This window comes from Plasmodium coatneyi, chromosome 6 (genome assembly GCF_001680005.1).
Source record: "Plasmodium coatneyi strain Hackeri chromosome 6, complete sequence".
Lineage (NCBI taxonomy): Eukaryota > Apicomplexa > Aconoidasida > Haemosporida > Plasmodiidae > Plasmodium > Plasmodium coatneyi.
The window spans coordinates 1-23,119 of record NC_033561.1 but is presented as its reverse complement, the minus strand read 5'-3'; the positions used below and the strand labels follow the sequence as shown (position 1 = coordinate 23,119).

Sequence of the window (23,119 nt, the reverse complement as noted above, 5' to 3'; positions counted from 1 at the left end):
GCGAGGCGAACGTTTTTTCCTCCTTTTTTTAGGCGTAGAACGAGGTTTGCGTTCCTTTACTAAGGTATATTCAGGTGGACCAGGTTGGTCCATATGATCCATAACTTGTTCCTGTAAGGATGGACCACGTACTTGATAAGATCTTCTGTAACGTTTTCTTGTCTTACGAAGCATTCCAAAGTACTGCAAAAAAAAAAAAAAAAAAAAAAGGGAGAAAATGTTTCTTTAATAGGGATGCGAAATGTTTGTTCACAGGCAACAGTAATAACTACTTCAAACCCTAAAATGCGAAAATCCTACATACACTCACACCCTAAAGTGCGAAATCCTACACATACACACCCTAAAATGTAAAATGCTACATACACATACCCTAAAATGCGAAATCCTATACACTGAAACGGGGAAGTTAAGCGCGGAATCCTGAACCCTTTTTTTTCTTTTTTTTTCTTTTTTGCCTTATTTTTTCTTACCTTCCAAAGGAGGTAGCTCATAATAGAAATACCAAGCACGGCAGGGGCCAAAGGAAGATATGAAGTAAGATTAGGCTGGTTTATCCGCTGCCTGAGTTGGGCAGGAACCGGTGCTGGAGCAGGAATGGGACCTGAAGTAGTGAGTAAAAGGAAGTATATGGAAGGGTGGAAGTGTTGTTTGCATATAGTTCCGTGCTATAGTATGACCCTATGGTTTTTGTAGGTGCACCCTTTCTTGGGTGCACTTCCTCCGGGAGGTGCAAGGAAGGAAGGGGGAGGAGGAAGATAAGCATCGTCAAGGTAAAGGGAAAAAAATACCTACACTGGCTCAACGATTGTTCACCCCTAACATGTCCACCCCTAGCAACCCACCTACCACACTGTTCTTTAGTAGGTTTACTTTTTAGTAAGATATTTTACTCTTACCTGGGTCCTGCTCAGGGGCGTCCGACCGTGGTTTCTGTTCAGGTTCTTCTTCCTCCTCCTGTGGTTTTTCTTTCACTGTCTCCTCCTTTTCATCTGATGTAGACACATCTTCATGCTCCCCTTCCTCTTCCTCTCCTTCACTCTCTTCCGCCGTGCCGGAGGGTTCGGAGCCGGGGGTGGGTGGTGCTTCTTCCGGTTCAATTTCGTTAACTATTTCCTGCAACTCCTCTATTTTTTTGAGAACTTTATCAGCTATATCCTGCACTTTGGATCTTATATCTTCCACATTCGTCTCTGGAAGTCCACTATCCTGGTCATCCGACCTACTCCCACTTCTGCACGCATTCCCGCTATGTATTTCCCCCATTTTTTCTATAATGCCCCGATTCCGAAACCAGGTATAGATATCCTTGAAACTAGCACCTTCCTCCGTTTCGTTCACTGAAAACGTGCTTTTATATATACAATCCTCAGATTCCATAAAAGAAAATGCCTCGTTCAAACTAGTTATTGCTGTGAATACATATTTAATATTCTCCTTATTTATGCGAGATTTCAATACATATAATAATAACCACAAGTTTAATAGATCACATGCCACAAGCTGTCCCATAGCGTCAACAGTCCACGTCTGCTCATTGTAGGCATATTCACTATCTTTCGACGTTACTTTTCGTAAATTCCTCATAAGAATTTTACAAAAACATTTGCGAAGGGTTTGGTTCGTGACGTCGTAACCGTCCACGACTTCGTCGCAAACGACTGTGAAAACATCCTTCTCGTCGTCTGCACTTAGTGGTTTGTTGAAGTCTAAAAATAGACCATACACCTGATCCTTTGTTGCACTCTAAAAATCGGAAGGAAAAAAGAGAACATGTGTATATATTCATTTTTATATTTATACGTATGTTTCCCACCACCACCCCTAACAACCTCCCTCCTTTAGACCCTCCTTTCCTTCCTTAGACGACCTCCTTCCTTACACCCCCAACACAACCTTCATTCCTTCTTTCCTTCCTTAGACCCTTCCTTCCACCACCCATAACACCACCTTTCTTCGACCCATCTACCACCCCTACCACCTAATAACCCACCTACCACCTAACAACCCACCTAACAACCTTCTTTGCACCACTATCACTACTTTCTACATGGAGTGGAATGCATACATTATTATTAAATACTCCTTAAAATAAAAGAAATAAAAAGGAAGAACTGTGCTTACCCATCGGGTTTGGAAAAATGTTTCCACTTTCTTCTCCACTTTATCGCTCTTCTTGTCGACCATTTTCTTGTCTAATTGAGAGGTGGTGTGCTTGTAGGAATGCAAGTAGAAGATATGGAATTCATGTGTTTCGAAAGTTGTCGATGAGGATGATGAAAAAATACGTTGATATGTTTGTGTTCCTTTTTCATTCAAACAATCACTATCACAATCAGTATCACCCTTACAATCAATCTTATAATCAATCGTGCTTGTTGATGTGATAGGGTTGAAGGGTTGTAGATTGGGTCTTTTACTTGCTTATTTTTGTTTTTTAAATTTGTTCCTGTGTAATTTTTTCCTTCTATCTTATTGTATGCCTATAGGGCTCTCAATTTCTGTATTCCCTTTTAAAGAAAAAAAAAAAAGAAGAAAATACTCACACTTTTGTTATTTTTTTTTTTGATTCTTCTTATTTTCCTTTTGTTTCTTCTTATTAGAAAGAAGACGTAACCTTCCATCCATATCTTATGTTCTACATTTCTTTAGAAAAAAAGAATTAAAAACCTCTTTTTATTATTTCCTATTCTTCTTTTATTCCTTTCTTAAAAAAAGGAATGTGAGCAACCTTCCTTCCAGCCGTAACACCCAAATTTCGAACAACTTACACCCTTCTTTCCACCCCTTAACCATGGTTCTAATAATCTTAACCCTTTCATTCTACCACCCCTATACCCTACGACCACACCAATAGCTCTTCATTCTAATACAAGTAGGGACCTCCCTTCGACCCCTACACCCTACCCTTCACACCCCTAACATACATTTATTCTAATACCCCTAGGAACCTTCCTTCCACCTACCACCCCTAAGTACACCATCGTGCATATTTTCCTTCGTTCTTTTTTTTTTCTTCTTTTCTTTCTTTCCTTCATTTCTTTTTTTTTTTTTTTTTTATTCCTCGCTAAAAAAAGGTGCCTTCCTTGCGCCAACCACCCACCCAACAATCTTCCTTCCACAACAGCTAACCCTTTCATTCTACCACTCCTAGCGCTCTCATTCTACTACCCCTTACACCCTAAACACTAAAAACCATAAACCTTCATTCTACTACCCCTTACACCCTAAGTCCTAACACCCATAAACTTTGATTCTACTATCCTTTACACTCTAAACCCTAACGCCCCTAACTCAACCATCTAATACCCCTAGGAACCTTCCCTACACCTACTACCCCTAAGTACACCATCGTGCATATTTTCCTTCGTTCATTTTTTTTTTTCTTTTCTTTCTTCCTTTCTTCCTTAAAAAAAAAATGCGAGCAACCTTCCTAACACCCAAAATTACACCCCCCTGCACACTTCCCCAAACATTCTTCCTTCCTTCTTTTTTTTTCTTTTTTTTTTTTCCTTCCTAAAGGATGTCACCTTCCTTCCTACCAACCTCAGACCGTGAAATGCACCGCTCTGCACATTTCCCCCAACATACTTTTTTCCCTCCACCATACCACATAACAACCTTTCTTCTAATACCCCTCCCTTCCACATACGACACCCAAGTGCACCATTGTGCACACTTACCTTCCTTCCTTTTTTTCTTCTTTTCTTTCTTTCCTTCTTTTTTTTTTTCTTTTTTTTTTTTCTTTTTTTTTTTTTCTTTTTCTTTTTTTTTTCTTTTTTCTATTTTTTTTTTTTTTTTCTTTTTTTTTTTTTTTTCTTTCTCTATGCCTTTGTTCCATAAGGTGCACATCCCTACACGCTTTATTCAACACGTTTCCTCTAAGTACACCCTTCTCCACACTTCCCTTAGCAACCTTCCTTCCACCAACCACCCCTAACAAAATTTCATTCTAATACCACCCTTACAATCCTTCATTCTAACACCCCCCTAACAACCTTCTTTCAACCAGCCCTAACAACATTCCTCCCACCCTACCACTCAACAACCCACCTACCACGTACCACAACCCTAACAACCATCCTTCCTTCCACGAACCACCCTTAACAACCATCCTTCCTTCCACCTACCACCTTAAAATCCACTTACCACCTTAAAACACACCTACCACCTTAAAACACACCTACCACCTTAAAACCCACCTACCACCTTAAAACCCACCTACCACCTTAAAACCCACCTACCACCTTAAAACCCACCTACCACCTTAAAACCCACCTACCACCTTAAAACCCACCTACCACCTTAAAACCCACCTACCACCTTAAAACCCACCTACCACCTTAAAACCCACCTACCACCCTAACAACCCTTCCTTCCACCCCTAACAACCCACCTACCAACCGTAACAACCCTTCCTTCCACCCCTAACAACCCACCTACCACCCTAACAGCCATCCTTCCTTCTACCTACCAGCACCCTAAGAACCTTCCTTCCACCCCTAACAACCATCTTTCCTTCTACCTACCAGCACCCTAACAACCTTCCTTCCACCCCTAAACAACGGTTCGTAACGGTTCCTCCCAAACGGCTTGGTTCGTTTTGGTACGTTTTGGTACGTTTTGGTACGTTTTGGTACGTTTTGGTACGTTTTGGTACGTTTTGGTACTGTTTGGTACGGTTCATTTCGTTCCTAAACGTACACTCAATAGAATACATACCATAAAAGAAACAACAGCAAAACCACAAATGGGCCACGAGTATGGTGGTGGTGGACAACCTATAGAAAGAACCACAATCAAACCAACACAACACAAAGCTAAAAAATACAACACAGAAAGTGTCAGCACGAGAGGTGATGACAAGAACGGTGACAGGAATGCTCCCCCTTTTCTTGTCCATAATCTTCTTTTTATAGCATACAACAGTTTATTAAAAAATCGCCTAGGTCGAATGTTCATGGGTTGGAATACCCCTGGGGTATGGAATTCCCCTATTCTTGCTTCACATTGTGCTTTATTTTTTGTATGTGGTTTTGTTGAATAATCATCATAATGATAGTCATCACTTCGCTCCTCAAAGAGACTATCCATGGAGGAACTGCTCTCCATGGAGCAAGTGCTGTCCATGGAACTGCATCTTGGGGACAGTGAATGAACACTTTCTATGGAACTGCTATCCATGGAGGAACTGCGGCCGCTGCTGCTGCTGTTGCTACTACTATATAAGGAACTGCAACTGTCCATGGAGGAACTGCAGTCTACTACACCTGAACGATTTTTTAAGAAGGTGTGGTATGATGTATCATTATCCGTTCGGGGGCGTTCATTGTTACCAATTCTTGCTGCATGGAATCGGTGATATAATTTTTTATCATTTTGATCAAAGGAGCCGCCTATTCTTTTCTTCGGTAAAGGGATGACTTCATCGTTGTTGTTGTTGTTTGATGTACCATCATCATCACTCCACTTGGATTTTAGTGATGTTTTTACACCCATACCAGGGGTGGTACTTCTCTTCTTAGTTTCGACACCCTTGTATGATGTGCCTAAAGCAGTCACCTAAAAAAAGAAAAGATGGTAGGTGGGTTGTTAGGGGTGTTAGGGTGGAAGGAAGGGTTATGGTGGTGGAAATTTTTTTTTTTTTTTTCTCTTTTTCCTTTCTTCTATTTTTATTAAAAAAAGTAAAAAGGTTAATCATAATAAATATGTGTATGTGTTTTTGTCAAAAATCTTAAGAATGTACTAGTTCTTATCTTACATGATGGTTGTGATAGTTAGGGTTATATTGCCATAAACAAAATAGAAAAGCTAATATGAATAGTTTCACAGAGAAGGTCATTTTGTTCTCTACTCCTTTTAAGCGCAAAGGAAGGTTTAAAAGTGGCGATGTTTTTTTTTTTTGTTTGCTTCTTTTTTGAGTGTGTGTGTAGAAATATATATTTTTAAAATGAAGGAAGTAATTAAAATGTACACAATACTAATTAATGCAAAAGTTATGTTGTAATTTGAAATAAAAGCAACGTGGTATTTAGTTATATACTATACAATTTATGATGATAACATCCTTAATAATCATATTCCCTTTTATGAGAAAAAAAAAAAGGGAATGTTACACCCACTCCCCCCCACTCTCCATAGTATTCCACACTTCTTTCCTAACAGTGTAATGAAAGGCGGAATAGCAAATTATTATGCACATTTTTAACAGTGGAATTTTTATACATGTATACACTAAAAAATTCTACCCGTTTTTTCTTATTTTTTTTTTGGGGAGGAGATAAAATTAAATAAAAAAAAAAAGAAAAAGAGAGAAAAAAACAATTTATTATTACTGAACAATCACATAAACAGAAGGGAAGAGGGGAAAATGTACTGTAAAGCATATACTATAAGGATGCATACATTTCTCCCTTGTATGCATAATTAATGAAAATTCTATGTATATTACGTACGCTTCTTTTATTTTCATTTCATATAAATTTACCCTCTTCACAGTACATTTATGAATATGCTCATCCAGGAAAGGGGAAGAGAAAGGAGGGATGCAGCGTAACTCCTTATACATATATATACGAACTGCACATATACACATTCATATGTCAACTGTATACAATATATATATATGCATTAAAAAAATTAGGAGTACTTTTTTTTTTGGGGCTTAATATTTTATATGTTTTTTTACCTTAATATATATATGTACATATGTAATGGCTCCAATGTACATGTGTAATGTACATATGTAATGATTTTGATGTACACATGTGTGTATGTGGTATATTACTATTGTTCAAGGAATTAAAGAATATATATTATTATTATTAAAAAAAAAAGAAGTAAAAATTCCACATTCACCCCCACACTTACAATCCAATCATCATCATAACGAACAAACAAGTATAATCTTTATACTTCTATTCTCTGAATGCGTGAACAGCCTCCTTAAAAGAGAAGAAGTTTATATATTATACATACACATATATACAAGTAAAAAATATGTGCAACAACACACCTTCTTTTTTTAAAAACTAGAATATATATACCAAAGAAGAACGTGCATACATAGATAAAATGGCAGATGAGGTAATAAAGATTACTTTCTTCCTTGCAAAGAAGGAAGAAGGAAGTGGGAAGGGGAGTCATTTGAATATGTGTGCACATACACATATATACACACATATATATATATATATTCCACTTTCTTCTGCTCAATTCCGTACGTACAGGATCAATTTTTAAGGAGTCTAACTTCATATAGTCAATTCTATGAGACCTTTGATAATGTTAATATAGACAACTGTAGTAGCAAAGGTACCACCTCTGAACAGTTAGGGGAAACATTAAGGGGAAAACTGAATGGGTACCCTGGACTCCGTGGTCAGGAGAAAAAGATCATGGGAGCTTATTGCTCCGCATGCAAGAAAAAACGAGAACAGTCCAATGATAATACACCTTGCTGGTTCTTCTATTATTGGTTAGGAGATAAATACTGGAACGACTTAAAGAATCATAAATTTTCAGACCTCTTGAGGGAAATTCACACTACGCTGATGGGAGGTAATCATGATGAGGAATGTAGAATTCAATACAGCGATGTTAATAAAAAGCTTCTCCCCCAAATGAAAACAATATTCGATTATTTCTACGAGCATGAGAAAATAAACAAGCAGTTACTACAGAATGGGCTAAACTGTAAAGACCAGTTGTCCCCTTACGTGAACAAAATTTCCTCCGCATGTATTACCTTAAGAGAAGATTGCAAAGGTAAGGAACACATAAGTGATTCCTATTGTAACGACTTTAATACCAAGTATAAGGTACATTGTAATGTAGCGGAAGCATTAAAATTGTATTGTACAGAAGCAGCTACCCTAGGGGAAAGTTCGCAACATACCTCCGTAAAGCAGAAATTAGAGGCCGAACGGGAGATCGTACAACAAAAAATAGAACTGGCAAAACAGGCAGCACAACAAGAAAAACAAACAACACTCTTCCAATTAAAAGAAGCTGAAAGTAAAGCGAGTGCTGCTACATCTCTTTCTTCTGCTTTTGGTACTTTAGCAGTAATAGAATTACCCGCAGCCTTATTCTTTTTATACAAGGTAAAATTATAGCTAAAATTGAAAATTTTAACAATACTATTAATATATAAACTTCCCTCCTTAGGTCTCTTTTCCCTCCTTCCTTTCCTTCATCCTCCTTAGACCCCCTCCTTCCACACCACTTCATTCATTCCCCTTCCCTTCTTTCCTCCTCCTTACACCCTCCTTTCATTCCACCAACCAGCTAACAACCTTCCTTCCTTCAACCCCTTCTTCCCTTCAATCCTCGGACCTCCTTCCTTAGACCCCTTGCTTCCTCCTCCTCCTTAGATCCCTTCATTCTCCTTAGACCCTCCTTCCTTCCACCCCTAACAAACTTCCCTCTTTCCACTCTAATAACCTTCCTTCAACCCCTAACAATCTTCCAGCTACCACCATAACAACCTTCCTTGCACCTATCAGCACCCTAACAACCTTCCTTCCACCCCTATACATCCCTTCCACTCTTCCATCAGTATACTCCATGGTCTTCCTTGTTCGGTAACAATTCGAATGGAAGAAGAAGAGGAAAAATATCTACCAAGCGGAGCACCTTTGATACACTCACAGAAAACAGCTCAACATACGGTTTAACGGACGACAGCTCAACGATAGGTCCAACGGAACATTCCACAGTACGTTCCTCTGCTTCCACATACACAAGACCGTCTACCAAAGAAGGGGAAAGAAGAAATAATAATACAGGGGGAGGTCGCCGGATGGTAGGTTATCAGAACATGTAACATCATATCGTATATGATGTAACACATCGTGTGTAATGTAATATCTGAAATTGAATGTAATATCCCTACCCCACTCCTCTGGAGGAAGCATAAATTAACGCACACAGTTTATATATACAGTGTAAGGAAAGAAGCAAAATGACAATTCTTCTTTCCTCCATTTCTTTTTCTTTTTTTTCTCTTTCTTTCTTCCTTCCTTAGATATTCCTTCCTTCTTTTTTCCTCCTTCCCTCTTTTTTTCCTCCTTCCTTCTTTCCTTCCTTTTTTCCTTCTTTTCTTCATATACCATTTTTTTCCTTCCTACATTTGTGTGTGTATGAATAACTCTGCATGAAGGGAAGGTATTCCCAAAGGAGGAGCGGAACAAAAAAAAGGTGCCTACGCTTCTCAAAAAAATTATTAAGATTAAAAAAATTACAAAGATAAAAACTTTTGTAACAAAAAAAAATTTAACATATTTAATCTTCTACAAAAAAATTTATCAACACATTCGTAAACGGCAAAAAAAAAATTTTCTCCACCTATATTAATTACACATGCACATGTAAACAAATTAATACACAAAACACAAAAAAAAAAAAAAAGAAAAATATTTATGCTACACCCTAAACCTGGAATATAAACATTGACCTTGTTCCTTAGGAACATCAACCATACAAACATCTTCCTTAAGAACTCCTTCCCTAGGAACATCTTCCTTAAGAACATTTTCCTTAGGAATATCTTCCTTAGGAATAAAGTCTTTCCCCCTAAACCCGGAATCTGAACAAGGAACCTGTTCCGTAGGAACACCTTCCTTAGGAATAAAGTCTTCCTTCCCTGAAACCCGGAATCTTAACTTGGAACCTGTTCCTTAAAAACATCTTCCTTAGAAACAAAGTCTTCCTCCCTAAACCCGCAACCTGAACTTGGAACCTGTTACTTAGGAACATCAACCCTAAACGAGGAATCGGAACATAGAACCTGTTCCTTAGGAGCGTCTTCCATAGGAACTTGTTCATTATGGACATTTTCTTCTTTCATAAACTTAGGATCCATAAATTCTTGAACAAGAATTTCAAAAAATTCCTCCTTCTTCGAATGCAGGTCCCCTTTGTCACATTCGTCTAAGACTTCTAAATGAATATCAATAATCATGCGGCGACGTACGCCACGACGACCAGCACGGCGACGACCAACAGCACGTTTTTTCCTCCTTCCCCTTGGTGTTGATCTTGGATTTCGCTGCTTTACTAAAGTATATCCATGTGGACCAGATTGGTCCATACCATGGTCCATAATTTGTTCTTCTAAGGATGGAGGTCCATGTATTTGATAAGCTCTTCTGTAACGTTTTCTTGCTTTACGAAGCATTCCAAAGTACTGAACAAAAAACAAAAAAAAAAAAGAGAAAAAAATCTTTCTCTAATAGGGAGTTGAAATGTTTGTTCACACGAAACAGTAATTATTACTTCAAACACCCTAAAAAGTGAAATCATAGATCCACCCCTCCTAAATATGAAAACCTACACACGCACACCCAAAAATGCGAAATCTTACACATACACATCCCTAAAATGCGAAATCCCATACACATGCGCACACCGTAAAATGCGAAATCCTACAAACACACACCCCTAAAATGCGAAATCCTACACATCCCCCCATTGATTCATTCACCTTTATTTATTTTTTTCTTTCTTTTTTTCTTTTTTTTTCCTTCTTCTTTTCTTCTAATATTATTTATTTATTATTTTTTTTTTCTTTATATTTCTTTTTTTTTTTTTTTATTCTTTCTATTCTAATTATTCATTCTTTTCTTTTTTTTTTTTTTCTTTTACCTTCCAAACGAGATAACTTATAGCAGAAAGAACAATGAATAGAGGAATGGTAGGAACATATGGGGTAAGGAGATCAGGAAGGTTGTCAATCTTGCTAACAACTGGGGCAGGAACAGGTCTTACTGGAATTGACCCATCCCGACCACTACCTCGTTCAGCAGGAGCAACTGGAACAGTTGCAGCAGGACTATACTTCTGGCTATTATCATCCTCTGCTCCTGTATCCTCAGCTGGAATTTGTTCTTCTGGAGGAGCTGGAGCAGCTGGTTCTTCTTCTATGATTTCTCTTAAGTTGTGTTGTACGTCTCCTGACGTTTGTGTCTCTTCCTCTTGCGCTTCTTCCTCCTCTTCTTCGTCGTCTTCAGCTCCTTCTTCATCTGCCTTCTGTTTTAATGCTTGTTCCTTTTTTAATGCTTCGTTAATTTGCTTAACAAGTTTATGCGCGTTATTTGATTCGTCATTAGTGGAGATCACTCGAGCAGGCATTCCTTCCCCAGCCCCTGCACTGGCTTGAGTTTCAAGCGCCTCTCTCCTTTGTTTCCATTTATCCCTATTGACACACCATTCCTTGCTAGTTACTTCTCTCATTGTATTATAAAACAACATATTTGTGAGCAATAAGTTGCGATCTTCAGGTGACAAATCACTTCCGTCTTCGTAAGGAATATTAGGTGGACCATTATAAGTACATTCCGCATAGTTCTGACTTACTCGAAATGCTTCCCTTACCTGTTTCACCCAGTTAAAGGCGTAATCTATAACTTCTTTAGGAGCACAGAACAAATGCATAAAATATGTCCATGCTTTTAATAAATCGCACAGAGGGATGTTGCTTACGGTTCTTTTACATGTTGTTTGTCCCTCTTCCTTTTCATATTGATTTTTTGGGTTTGTTACTAATAGAATATTCCTAACCATAACTTCACAGAAATCCTTATACATATTTGCATCATAATCGTATTTATTGATACCTTCCTCGCATAGTGTCTTTGCGGCCTGGAATTCCTTCCAATCATCAGCATCATCAGGAGACACATTCTTAGAAAAATGTGTGAACCATTCTTTAATAGTGGCTGTAAGGAAGGAACATTGTTAGGGAGTGGAAGGAAGGTTGTTAGGTGGTAGGGTGGAAGGAATGAGTGTTAGGTGGGTGGTTGGTGGAAGGATGTTGTTAGTGGTGGTGGTTGGTGGAAGGATGTTGTTAGTGGTGGTGGTTGGTGGAAGGCAGGTTGTTGGGGTGGTGATAGGTCGAAGGAAGTTTTGTTAGGGGTGGTTAGTGGTAGGAAGTTTGTTATGGTGTACCGTGTGATATATTATTACCTGGTGGTGATAGAACTCCCTGAATGGCTTTGCTCACAGCTTTTCTCACTGTTTTCTCTACTTGGGGCTCCTTTTGTTCGTCATTCCCTACTGCACTAGCGATTTGCATTGCATCCAGGCCCTTCTTTACTACTTCTTCCAGAGCACTCTTCCCAAACGTTACATTGTCTTCCAATATTTTCAGCTCTCCATCCTGGTCTACTACTATTCCTAAATTTTTCAGTGCTTCTTTGTTAATTTGCCCTTTTTTGTTCCCTGATGGGCAACTTGGCCGCTGACCGTTGTTCCTTCTTAGGTGCAGAGCACTTTCTTCTTTCTTCACTTGATTTAATCCTCTCTGTGGATCTCCGGGCCGTTGATAAACATCTATCCATTTCTTAAGCTCCTTCCATATTAATGTTTTTCCCATTATTAAACTTCCGACATCCACTTTATTACATATTGTATTCCCAAGCCCCGTATTTCCCACACTTTGTCTCATGAATGCCCTACGAGTTGCAACGGTTGTTGATACTTTTTCCAGGTCACAATGATCCCCTAACATTTTTACCATAGTCACTTTACCTATAAGACATCTATAATAGGAATGCAGAACCTCCTTTTCTCGTGTTCGCTCATTCTCTCTTCTTTCCCAAGTGGTGTACCTTACGTTGCTTTCATATACGGGTTCATGTTTTTGCACTAATCCATCCATCCAAAGAAATATCCTTATTAATAGTTTACATAACTCCTTTTCCCAGCCATCGCCAACCTCGGAACAGTGTCCTTGATCATTTTTCCCATCGTCCTGTATATTATTCATCATGTCGTAGACCACTTTCCTCAGGTCTTCCCATATAGTTCCCTATAAAATTAATTACCATATACATATATATATATGTGTGTGCCATAAATTTTTTCTTTCCTAACCACCTTATTTCCTCCTTCCTCCCACCTACCACCCCTAAAACAACCTCCCTTCCACCTACGCACCTAATAATCCTAACAATCCTAACAACCTTCCTTTACATCTACCACCCTACCACCAACCCTAACAACCCTCCCTTCCGCCTACGCACCTAACCACCCATCTACCACCCACCTACTAGCCCACCACCTAACAACCCACCTACCACCCACCTAACAACACTTCCTTCCACCCTACCAATATCTAACAACCTTCCTTCCACCGCCTAACACACCTCCTAACAACCTTCCTACCACCTAACTATCAACCTACCACCAACCACCTAAAAACCTTCCTTCCATCTACCACCCTAACAACCCACCTACCACCCCTAGGATACCTTTCCTTCCTTAGACCACCTTTCTTCCTCCTCCTTAGACCCTCCTTGCTTCCTCCTACGTAGATCTCCTTCCTTAGTCAGACCCCTTCCCTTTACTTCCTTCCTCCTATTTAGATCTCCTTCCTTACTCTGACCCCTTCCCTCCTCCCTTAGACACATGCTTCCTCCTTTTTAGACCCCTTCCTTCTTACTCCTTAGATCCTCCTTCCTTTTCACCATTCCCTTCCTTAGACCCCCCTTTCTCCTCCCTCCTACTTAGACGCTTCCTTTCTTCTTTCTTTAGACCGTTCTTTCCCTTCCTTAGACACCCTTCCTTCATTAGATCCTCCTTCCTTCCATCCTTTTTACCACATTCCTTCCTGATACTCCACATAGTAAACTCTTGCTTCCATTATATATATATTTTTTCCTATATTATTATTCTACTACTACCCTCACACATTTAAAGAGTTTATTTACCTCAAATTTGTCCACTTCGTTGTCTATGCCTTTTTCCATGATCCATTTTGTTAATAATGTGGTGAAAAATTTGTGCTTCCGTATGGCGGCAGCATTCGCCACTGGTGACCCTGGTCCTACCATGTTGTCTCCCCACTATTTTTTGGATATTGATTGGGGGATGACCCCTCTTGATAAGCCCGATTGCTGACCCTATCGGTTACCTCCACTCCTTACATTCGTAATACTCCCAATATTACTAGCACTATTAGGTTGAAGACCCAATGTTCATAGAGCATTGTTCTTCAGTTATGCCGTACAATCTCAGTTCCTTTCCTTACATACACTGCATTGTTTTCTTAAAAAACAGAAAAGGTAAAGAATAAGATACCCTTCTTCCTTCATCTCCCCAGTATATATTTTTTTCCTTTCTTTTCCATTCCTTTATTCTCTTATTTTTATTCTTCGTTCTCCTTTTTTTTCCTACCTTTTCTTTTTTATAGGTATGCACGCTACAGCACTGAGTGCACATACACCCCTAACCTTTTGAACAATATATCATTTTATTGCTCCAAAACCTAGAAAAGAATCTTATTCATACACACTCAACCCTACTTTCATACTCTCAAACATCACTTCCATACCCTGAAACCTATTCCTACAACCTCAGTCCTCATCTCATACCCTGAATTATATTCTCACACCCCATAATCTACACCTATACACCCTGAACTCTCACTCTAACAACCTGTACCCTACTTTCACACCCAAAACACACTTTAATACCCTCAACCCTACTCTGACACCCTGAACCCTTCATTCTAATACCCTAAAACCTACTTCAATAACCTGAATCCTTACTCTAATTCCGGAACCTTAATTCTATTACCTGGAAACCAACTCTCAAAACCTGAACCCTAATATCACACCCTGAACACACACTCTAATACCCTTAACCCTACTTCCATACCTTGAACCTTCACTCTAATACCCCATACGACTTCTCTTCCATTCCCTCTACCTAACCTTGCTTTCTTTCCTTCCTCCTTTCTTCCTCCTTCCTTCCTTTCATGGTATCTTCCTTATCTTTCTTCACCTTCCCCCCCTATGGAGCTAAGTGGCAGGCCATATTGTTGTTCAAATAACCTAGAAAAGAACCTTACCCCCACACCCTGAACCCCACCTCTACAACCTGAGCCTTATTCTCATATCCTTAACCCTACTCCCATACACTGAATTCTCATTTTTTTTCATTCTTTTCTTTTTCTTTTTCTTTTTTTCTTTCTTCCTTTTTTCTTTTTATCTTCTTTCTTTCTTCCTTCTCAAAAATTATTCCTCCTTTTCTTTCATTTGATTCTCTTATTCTCTAAAAAAATACCTAAAGCAAAAACAATTCTTGCATACAACCTTCCCTTCTCTCCTTCCTTATGAATTTTACATGCTTCCCTCACTTTTTCTTTTTTTATCCTTCTTTTTCTTTTTCTTCTCTTTTTTTTTCTTTGTTTTTCTTTGTTTTTTCTTTTTTTCCTTAACAAAAACAATATTCCCCCTAAGAAACTAAGTATCAGGCCATATTGTTATTTCTTAACCTAGAAAAGAACCTTCTTCCCACACCCTGAACCCTACTCCCATACCCTTAACCCTATTCCCACAACATGAACCATTAATCTAATACGCTCAACCCTCACTTTTCTTCCTTCCTTTGTTCTTTTATTCTTTTTTTATCCGCTTTCTTTCCTTCTTTTTATTTTTTTCTTTTTCTCTTTTTAAACTAAGAGAACTTTCTTCCACCCTAACAATCCCCTAAGATGCACCCTACTGCACAATGGTCTAAGCAATTTTCCTTCCACCTTCGACCCACCTACCACGCCTAATAACATCACTCTACCATCTCTAACAACATCACTCTACCATCTCTAACAACATCACTCTACCATCTCTAACAACATCATTCTACTATCTCTAACAACATCACTCTACCATCTTTAACAACATCACTCTACTATCTCTAACAACATCACTCTAGCACTCCTAACAACATCGTTCCACCACCCCTAACAACATCGTTCTACCACCCCTAACAACATCACCCTACCACCCCTAACAACTTCATTCTACAAACCCTAACATCATCATTCTACCACACCTAACACAACCTTCGTTCCACCTACCACCTCCCCTAACAACCTTCGTTCCACCTATCACCACCCCTAACAATCATTCTTCTACCAAGCACCCTAACAACCCACCTAACAACCAACCTAAGAACCTTCCTTCTACCAACTATCCACCTAACAACCCACCTACCACGCTACCACCTATCAACCCACCTACCACGCTACCACCTATCAACCCACCAACCACCCGTAACACCACCCACCTACCACCGAACCACCTAACAACCCAGCTACCACCAACCACCTACTACCGAACCTCCAAACAAACCAGCTACCACCAACCACCTAACACCAGTTCCTTCCTCCTACCACCCCTAACAACCTTCCTTCTACCAACCACACCTAACCCAACCATCCTTCCACCTACCACCATGCTAACAACCTTCCATTCTACCACCCCTAACAACGTTCCTACCAGCACCCTAATAACCTTCCACCTACCACCCCTAACACAACCTTCCTTCCATTCTAACACCCCTAACACAACCTTCCTTACACCCTACCACCCACCTAACAACTTTTGCTCCACCTACCACCGTACCACATAACAACCCACCTACCACCAACCACCCTAACAACCGACGTACCACCACCCTAACAACCGACATACCACCACCCTAACAACCTTCTTTCCACCTACCACCCCTAACAAACTTTATTCTACCACCCTTAACAACCTTGCTTCTACCCCTAACAATCTATCTTCCCTTAGGAAGTATCTTCATTCTACGCTCGACACACTCACCACCCCTAAGAAAAGTATCCCCCTACACACCTTCCTCCCTTGAATTTTTTTTTTTTTTTTTTCTCCTTAAAGGAAGTAACCTTTTTTTTTTCACCTCTAACACTTCTGCACACTTCCACCCACCACCTACCACCACCCCTAACAACCCACCTTCCACCTAGCACCTAAGAAAATTCATTCTAACAACCTTCCACGCTAACAACATCTAACAATCTTCCTTCCCTTCAGTATAGTCCATGGTCTCATTGGTTTGGTAACAATTCCAATGGAAGAAGAAGAGGAAAAAGGTCTACCGAACGGAGCACCTTTGATAAACTCACAGAAGACAGTTCAACATATGATTGAGCGACAGAAGGTTCCACAATAGGTGATTTATCAGGAGAAAGTTCTACAGTACGCTCTATGGCGAACACAAGACAATCCAGAGGAACAACAAGGACAAATAATACTGCAGGTCACCGGAGCAATATAAGTTACGGTCGCGTATAACACTATTGTAATATAACACCCACAAGGGGAAGATAGGGGAAGAGCGCAATGTTTCCTTCCTGCCCCCATCCCTTCGGAGGAAGGAAGGGGACTAACATAAATAAGTGCGCACAGAATTCATACAATGTAAGAAGCAGGTTGATATTTCTTTTTTCCGTTTGCATTCTTTTTTATTTTCTTTTCTTCGATCACATTTGTATGTATGAGCAATCGTATGAGGAACGAATACTCCTCATGCAGCGAAAAGAGAACAAAAAAAAAAAAAAAAAGGAAGGTGCTGACCTCTCTTCAAAGAAATATTCATGTATTTTGAAAAAACAAAAAAAAAATTTATGAAGTCAAAAAATTTTATAACTGAATGAATAGGCATTTTTTAAATCATCAATAAAGAAGAAATTCACCGAACAAATTACAATAAAGTGGGTAAGAAAATTTTTTTTCTTCCGCTCTATATTAATTACACCTGAACGTGCAAACACATTAATCCAATACAAAAGAAAAGATAAAAAAGGAAGAAAATTTATACTACACCCTAAAACCCGGAATCTGAACATTGGAACCTGTTCCTTAGCAACTCCTTCCTTCGAAATACCTTCCTTCTGGAACAAAGTCTTCTTCCCTAAACCCGGAATCTGAACTTGGAACCTCTTCCTTAGGAAGATATTCCTTAGAAACGAATCCTCCCTTATAAATAAATTCTTTTTCCCTAAACCCGGAACCCTGAACTTGGAACCTGTTCCTTAGAAACACATTCCTTTGGAACAAAGTCTTCCTCCCTAAACCCGGAATCTGAACTTGGAACCTCTTTCTTAAAAAAATTTTCCTGAGTAAGAAAGCCTTCCTTAGGAACATTTTCCTCTTTCATAAATTCTAATCCCATGAATTCTTGAACCAAAATTTGAAAGAAGTCTTCTTTCGTCGAATGCAGATCCCCTTTTTGACATTCGTTTAAGACTTCTAAATGAATATCAATAATCATGCGCCGACCAACACGGCGATCAACGCCCCGTTTTTTCTTCCTTTTTATAGGCGTAGAACGAGATTTGCGTTCCCTTACTAAGGTATATTCATGTGAGCCATCTGCCTGGTCGTCTACATGGTCAACAATCTGATCCTGCAATGTTGGACCACGTATTTGAGTTCCTCTTCTGTAACGTTTTCTATTTTTACGAAGCATTGCAAAATACTACAATAAAACAAAAAAAAAAAGCGGTGAAATTTTTTTTTTTAGAGGGGTGAAATGTTTGTTCCTAGAACAATAACTGCTACTTCAAACCCAAGTCTGAAATCCTGTACACACACATCCCCTAAATGCGAAATCCTACATAAGCACATCCCTTAAATGCAAAATGCTACACAAACACAACCTAAAATGTGAAATCCTACATACACACAACCTAAAATGCGAAATCCTACACAAATACCCCTAAAATGTGAAGTCCCAAATTACTACATGCTTAATCCTACACATACACACCCCTAAAATGCAAAATCCTACACATACACACCCCTAAATTGTGAAATCCTACACACATCCCTAAATATGAAATCCTACATACACCCTAAAATGCGAAATCCTATACCCCTTAATCATTCACACATTTATTCACTCTTTCTTTTTTTTTTTTCCTTTTTTTTTTTTTTTTTCTTTTTTTCTTTTTTTTCTCTTTTTTTCTTTTTTTTTCTCTTTTTTTCTTATTTTTTTTTTCAAAAAAATATACTTATTTCATTTTTCTTCTTTGTTCTTTTTTGTTTTTTCTTTTTTTTTTTTCTTTTTTTGTTACCTTCCAAAGTAAATAACTCATAACAAGGATACCAGTCACCGAAGGAATTAAAGGAAGGTATGAGGTAGGGAGGTCAATCTTGTGAATAAGTCGGGCAGCGGGTGGGGTGCCATGACTGGCACCCCCAGCACCTAGTTCAGCTCCAGCATCAGCTGATTTTTCTTTTTCGGGTTCAGCTTCTTTTCCTGCAATTGTGAGGAGTAAGTACAAGGAGTATGGAAGGGAAGATTTTTTTTTTTTTTTTTTAATGTGATCTCAGGACCTATTATGGAAATAAAATATGATGAATCTAAAGTGATGTGTGCTCACACCAAGGGGTAGACATGAGGGGATGCACCCCTGGTGGGAGTACAATTGTTGAGCAACTATTGAAATGCTCGAATTTTTTCCCCCTTACTTGGATCGCTGTTTTCTTCCTTCTCTTCATCATTTTCCTCCTCTTCCTCTTCTTTTTCTTTTTCTTCTTCTTCTTCTTCCTCATCTTCCCCGTCCTCATCTGAATCCAGAGAAAAAATAAGGATAGATGATTCTAGAGTAATGTTTTCTTTCTTTTCTTTCTTTCTATTACTTCCTGCTTTCCTTCTTCTTTTTATATTCTTTTCATTCCTTCTTTTTTTCTTTTCATTCTTTCTTTTTTTCTTTTCATTCCTTCTTTCCTTCTATACTTCTTTCCGTTTATTCCTTCTTTCCTTTTATTCCTTCTTTCCTTCTAAACTTCGCCTAACAACCTTCCTTACACCTACCACCTATCTCCCCTAACAACCTTCCTTCCATCCTTAGACCTTCCACACCTTACAAACTTCCGCCCTTAACATCCTTCCACGCCTAACACCATCATTCTATTACCCCTAACACTTCATTCTAAGACCCCTAAACCAGCATTCTAAAAACCATAACAGCCTTCCTTCCACTTCTCTTATATCCTCCTTTCCTTTCTTCCTTCCTTAGACCCTTTTCTTATCCTTTCCTTCCTTCGACCTTCCTTCCGTTCCCTCCTTAGACCCCTTTCTTTCCTTCGGCTTAGACATTCCTTCCTCCTTCTTAGACCCTTCCTCCTTCTTAGACCCTTCCTTCCTCCTTAGACCTTCCTTCCTCCTCCTTAGACGTCTTTCTTTCCTTCCTTCCACACTGCTTCCTTCATTCATCGTCTTCCTTTTTCATTTTCCTTCCTTTCTTGTTTTTTTTTTCTTAAATAGTATTAAATAATATTTTTAATGATTTACTTACCTGCTGTAGATGGTTGTTGTGCCTTTTTTTTTCTTAATTTCGGCATCCACCTTCTCTTCGAGCTGCTTATCATCCTCTATTTTCCCGTCCTGGACTTTGTTCAATACATCCTTCAGGTGATCGTTAGTTAAGAGTTCACCATCCTTAATCGTTTCCTGGAGTTCCTTTACTTTATCTTCATCTAACCATTCCGGTTCTTCCTCCTCCTTCTTCTTTTTCCCTTTGGGTGCTACCTTACCCTTGGGAATACTCCTGCACCAGGACCTATGGTTCTCTATATTCTGACTGTCTGCTATTCCCCTCCTACCTTCCTCATTCCATTTTGCTATTTCCCCCCCGATAAATTTTGATGCAACTTTTAATTTATTAAAATCCAACCATGCACACCTATCAATATTGTTCTTAGCACGAAGTACTTCCCCCCACCCCTCCGCTGCACCATATGCCTGCTTCCTCATTTCTTGGAAATAACAGTGATCCCCAAATAAATTCACCATGCTTACTGCTCCCACGATACACCTCATAAATGCGTCTTCCTCGTCGCCTGCATTACTGAACACAGCCCAGCTTTCATTTCCCACATTTATTCCATTCATCCAGTAGAATATTTTCACTAGTGCCTTACACACTGGTCTCTTCACATCTTTTATTCCTACATCCTCCGTGCCCTTCTCAGTACACTGTAACTTTACATAATCATTGGTATCGTTTTTCAGAATTTTATATAGTTCCTCCCACTTCTGCTTTAAGTCTTCCCATATTTTTTTCTATAAACAGGAAATGTAAGAATCCCATTTCTCAATAGCACTGCTCTATGTACACAATAATCTAATTATTTATAATATATGCCAAACAGTATATATTCTTTACATAAAATGTTCATTCAATTCTATAAATATTACGTAACCCTCCTCCGTATAAATGTTTCTTCCCTCTATCCATTTCCTTAAGAACTCTGTAAACTCCTCCAGTGCCATGGTGACTTCTTCCTTCTTTCCTTAAAACGTCCTCATTTACACCATTCCTTTTCTTGCTTTTACATTTAGACCTTACTTCTTTACACCTTAAACTTTCTTCCTTTACACCTTAAACTTTCTTCCTTTACACCTTCCTACTTTACACCTTCCTCTTTTACACCCTCCTTCTTTACACCTACCTCCTTTACACCTTTTCTTTAGACTTCTTTTTCTTTTTAAACTTTCCTTGTTTACATCTTCTCTTTTTTTCTCCGTTAAATCTCTTTTTTTTTTTTTTACATAACCTTCCTTCTTTTTTATTTTTTCATACACCCTTCGGGTGTACAAAACCTTAAACAATTAAATACCTGACCATATTGCTGTTCCTTAACCTAAGAAAGCACCTACTCATGCACCTCTAAATCTATATCAATACCCCTACATCCTACCCTTAGATACAGAACCTTCAATCTAACACCCTAAATCCTACCCCTCACAACCCTAACACTTTTATACTAACACCCTTACACCTTCCCAACACCTTCCCAACACCTTCCCAACACCTTCTACACTCCACCAGTACACCTCTAGCCCTTTTATTATAACAACCATAAACCTATCCCTCACACCCTGAAGCTTCACTCCGCTACCTTACTTAACTATCATTCCTTCTTCCTTTATACTTCCCCCCACAGGTGCACCCCTCAGCACATCTACCACCTAACAACCCCTTCTTCCACCATGCATACTTCCCCCAACATACTACCATAGGTACACCTTGCTGCATACTGCCTTCAACACCTTTCCTCTAAGTGCACCCCTCTGCACACTTTCCTCCTTCCATTAAATTTTTTTTTTTTTTTTCCTCCGTAAAGGAAGTCACCTTACTTCGACTCTCAGTCCTAATAACCCACCTTCCTTTCTTTCCTTCCATCCATATAGTAGCCCTATGTGCACCTTCCTGCACACCTTTCTCCCTTTAAATTTTCTTTTTTTTTTCTTTTATTTTGTTCTTGTTACTCCTTAAAGGAAGTGACTCCCCTCCCTTCCAAACATAACAACAAACCTTCCACCCTCGAAGAACCTAACACTACCGTAAGGTGCACGTATCTGCACACTTCCCTCTAAGTATTCTTCCTTCCTTCCAAACTACCACCTAACAACCTTCCTTCCTTACAACTACCACCACTGAGACATCACTCTGACACCCCTAACAACCTCCCTTCCACCAACCACCTAACACCTCTAAGTGCACCTTCTTGCACACATCCCTTCCTTCTCATTTTTTTTATTTGTATCTTATATTCGTTCCTTTTTTCTTTCTTTCTTTTTTTTTTTTCTCTCTTCTTTTTATTCCTTCCTTTTCCTTCTTCCACTATGCCGTTCAGTGTTTAGGGTTTAGGTTTAGGGTTCAGGGTTTAGGGTTCAGGTTCAGGGTTCAGGGTTCAGGGTTTAGGGTTTAGGTTTAGGGTTTAGGGTTTAGGGTTCAGGGTTTAGGGTTCAAGGGTTTAGGGTTCAAGGGTTTAGGGTTCAAGGATTTAGGGTTCAAGGATTTAGGGTTCGAGGGTTTAGGGTTCGGAGGGTTCAGGGTTTAGGGTTTAGGGTTCAGGGGTTTAGGGTTTCAGGGTTTAGGGTTCAGGGGGTTCAGGGGTTTAGGGTTCAGGGGTTTAGGGTTCAGGGTTTAGGGTTTAGGGGGTTTAGGGGGTTTAGGGGTTTAGGGTTTAGGGGTTTAGGGTTCAGGGTTTAGGGGTTTAGGGTTCAGGGTTTTAGGGTTTAGGGTTTAGGGTTTAGGGTTTAGGGTTTAGGGGGGTTGGGGGGGGGGGGGGTAGGGTTTAGGGGTTTAGGGTGTTCAGGGTTTAGGGTTTAGGGTTTTAGGGTTCAGGGTTTTTAGTTTGGTTTTGGGTTTTTTTTTTTTTAGGTTTAGGGTTTTTTTTTAGGTTTAGGGTTTAGGGTTTAGGGTTTTAGGGTTTAGGTTTTTTTAGGGTTTTTTTTTTTTTTTAGGGTTCAGGGTTTAGGGTTTAGGGTTCTTAGGGTTTAGGGTTTCAGGGTT

General features: G+C 39.2%; 6 protein-coding genes across 6 annotated transcripts; 2 read left to right on the top strand and 4 right to left on the bottom strand.

Moving 5' to 3' along the window:
• Window positions 1–59: 59 nt before the first annotated feature.
• Window positions 60–2,187, bottom strand: PCOAH_00012770 (hypothetical protein; the record flags this gene model as incomplete). The annotated part of the gene is made up of 5 exons (XM_020058086.1): window positions 60–183; window positions 373–395; window positions 474–604; window positions 900–1,746; window positions 2,125–2,187. 5 exons carry the CDS (start codon window positions 2,185–2,187, stop codon window positions 60–62), a joined length of 1,188 nt encoding a protein of 395 aa, XP_019913843.1.
• A 2,338-nt stretch (window positions 2,188–4,525) lies between these two features.
• On the bottom strand, window positions 4,526–5,842 carry PCOAH_00012760 (hypothetical protein; the record flags this gene model as incomplete). The annotated part of the gene is made up of 3 exons (XM_020058085.1): window positions 4,526–4,781; window positions 4,925–5,562; window positions 5,762–5,842. 3 exons carry the CDS (start codon window positions 5,840–5,842, stop codon window positions 4,526–4,528), a joined length of 975 nt encoding a protein of 324 aa, XP_019913810.1.
• A 1,232-nt stretch (window positions 5,843–7,074) lies between these two features.
• PCOAH_00012750 (KIR protein) lies at window positions 7,075–8,117 on the top strand (the record flags this gene model as incomplete). Its single annotated transcript, XM_020058084.1, has 2 exons — window positions 7,075–7,086; window positions 7,230–8,117. 2 exons carry the CDS (start codon window positions 7,075–7,077, stop codon window positions 8,115–8,117), a joined length of 900 nt encoding a protein of 299 aa, XP_019913781.1.
• A 1,628-nt stretch (window positions 8,118–9,745) lies between these two features.
• Window positions 9,746–12,769, bottom strand: PCOAH_00012740 (SICA antigen; the record flags this gene model as incomplete). Its single annotated transcript, XM_020058083.1, has 3 exons — window positions 9,746–10,189; window positions 10,771–11,720; window positions 11,968–12,769. The coding sequence occupies 3 exons, from the start codon at window positions 12,767–12,769 to the stop codon at window positions 9,746–9,748; spliced, it is 2,196 nt and encodes a 731-aa protein (XP_019913748.1).
• Window position 12,770: 1 nt separating this feature from the next.
• PCOAH_00012730 (hypothetical protein) lies at window positions 12,771–17,085 on the top strand (the record flags this gene model as incomplete). Its single annotated transcript, XM_020058082.1, is given in 3 exon segments — window positions 12,771–12,775; window positions 16,842–16,968; window positions 16,981–17,085. The coding sequence occupies 3 exon segments, from the start codon at window positions 12,771–12,773 to the stop codon at window positions 17,083–17,085; spliced, it is 237 nt and encodes a 78-aa protein (XP_019913715.1).
• Window positions 17,086–17,669: 584 nt separating this feature from the next.
• On the bottom strand, window positions 17,670–18,279 carry PCOAH_00012720 (SICA antigen; the record flags this gene model as incomplete). The annotated part of the gene is given in 2 exon segments (XM_020058081.1): window positions 17,670–17,822; window positions 17,836–18,279. The coding sequence occupies 2 exon segments, from the start codon at window positions 18,277–18,279 to the stop codon at window positions 17,670–17,672; spliced, it is 597 nt and encodes a 198-aa protein (XP_019913682.1).
• Between the last annotated feature and the right edge of the window lie 4,840 nt (window positions 18,280–23,119).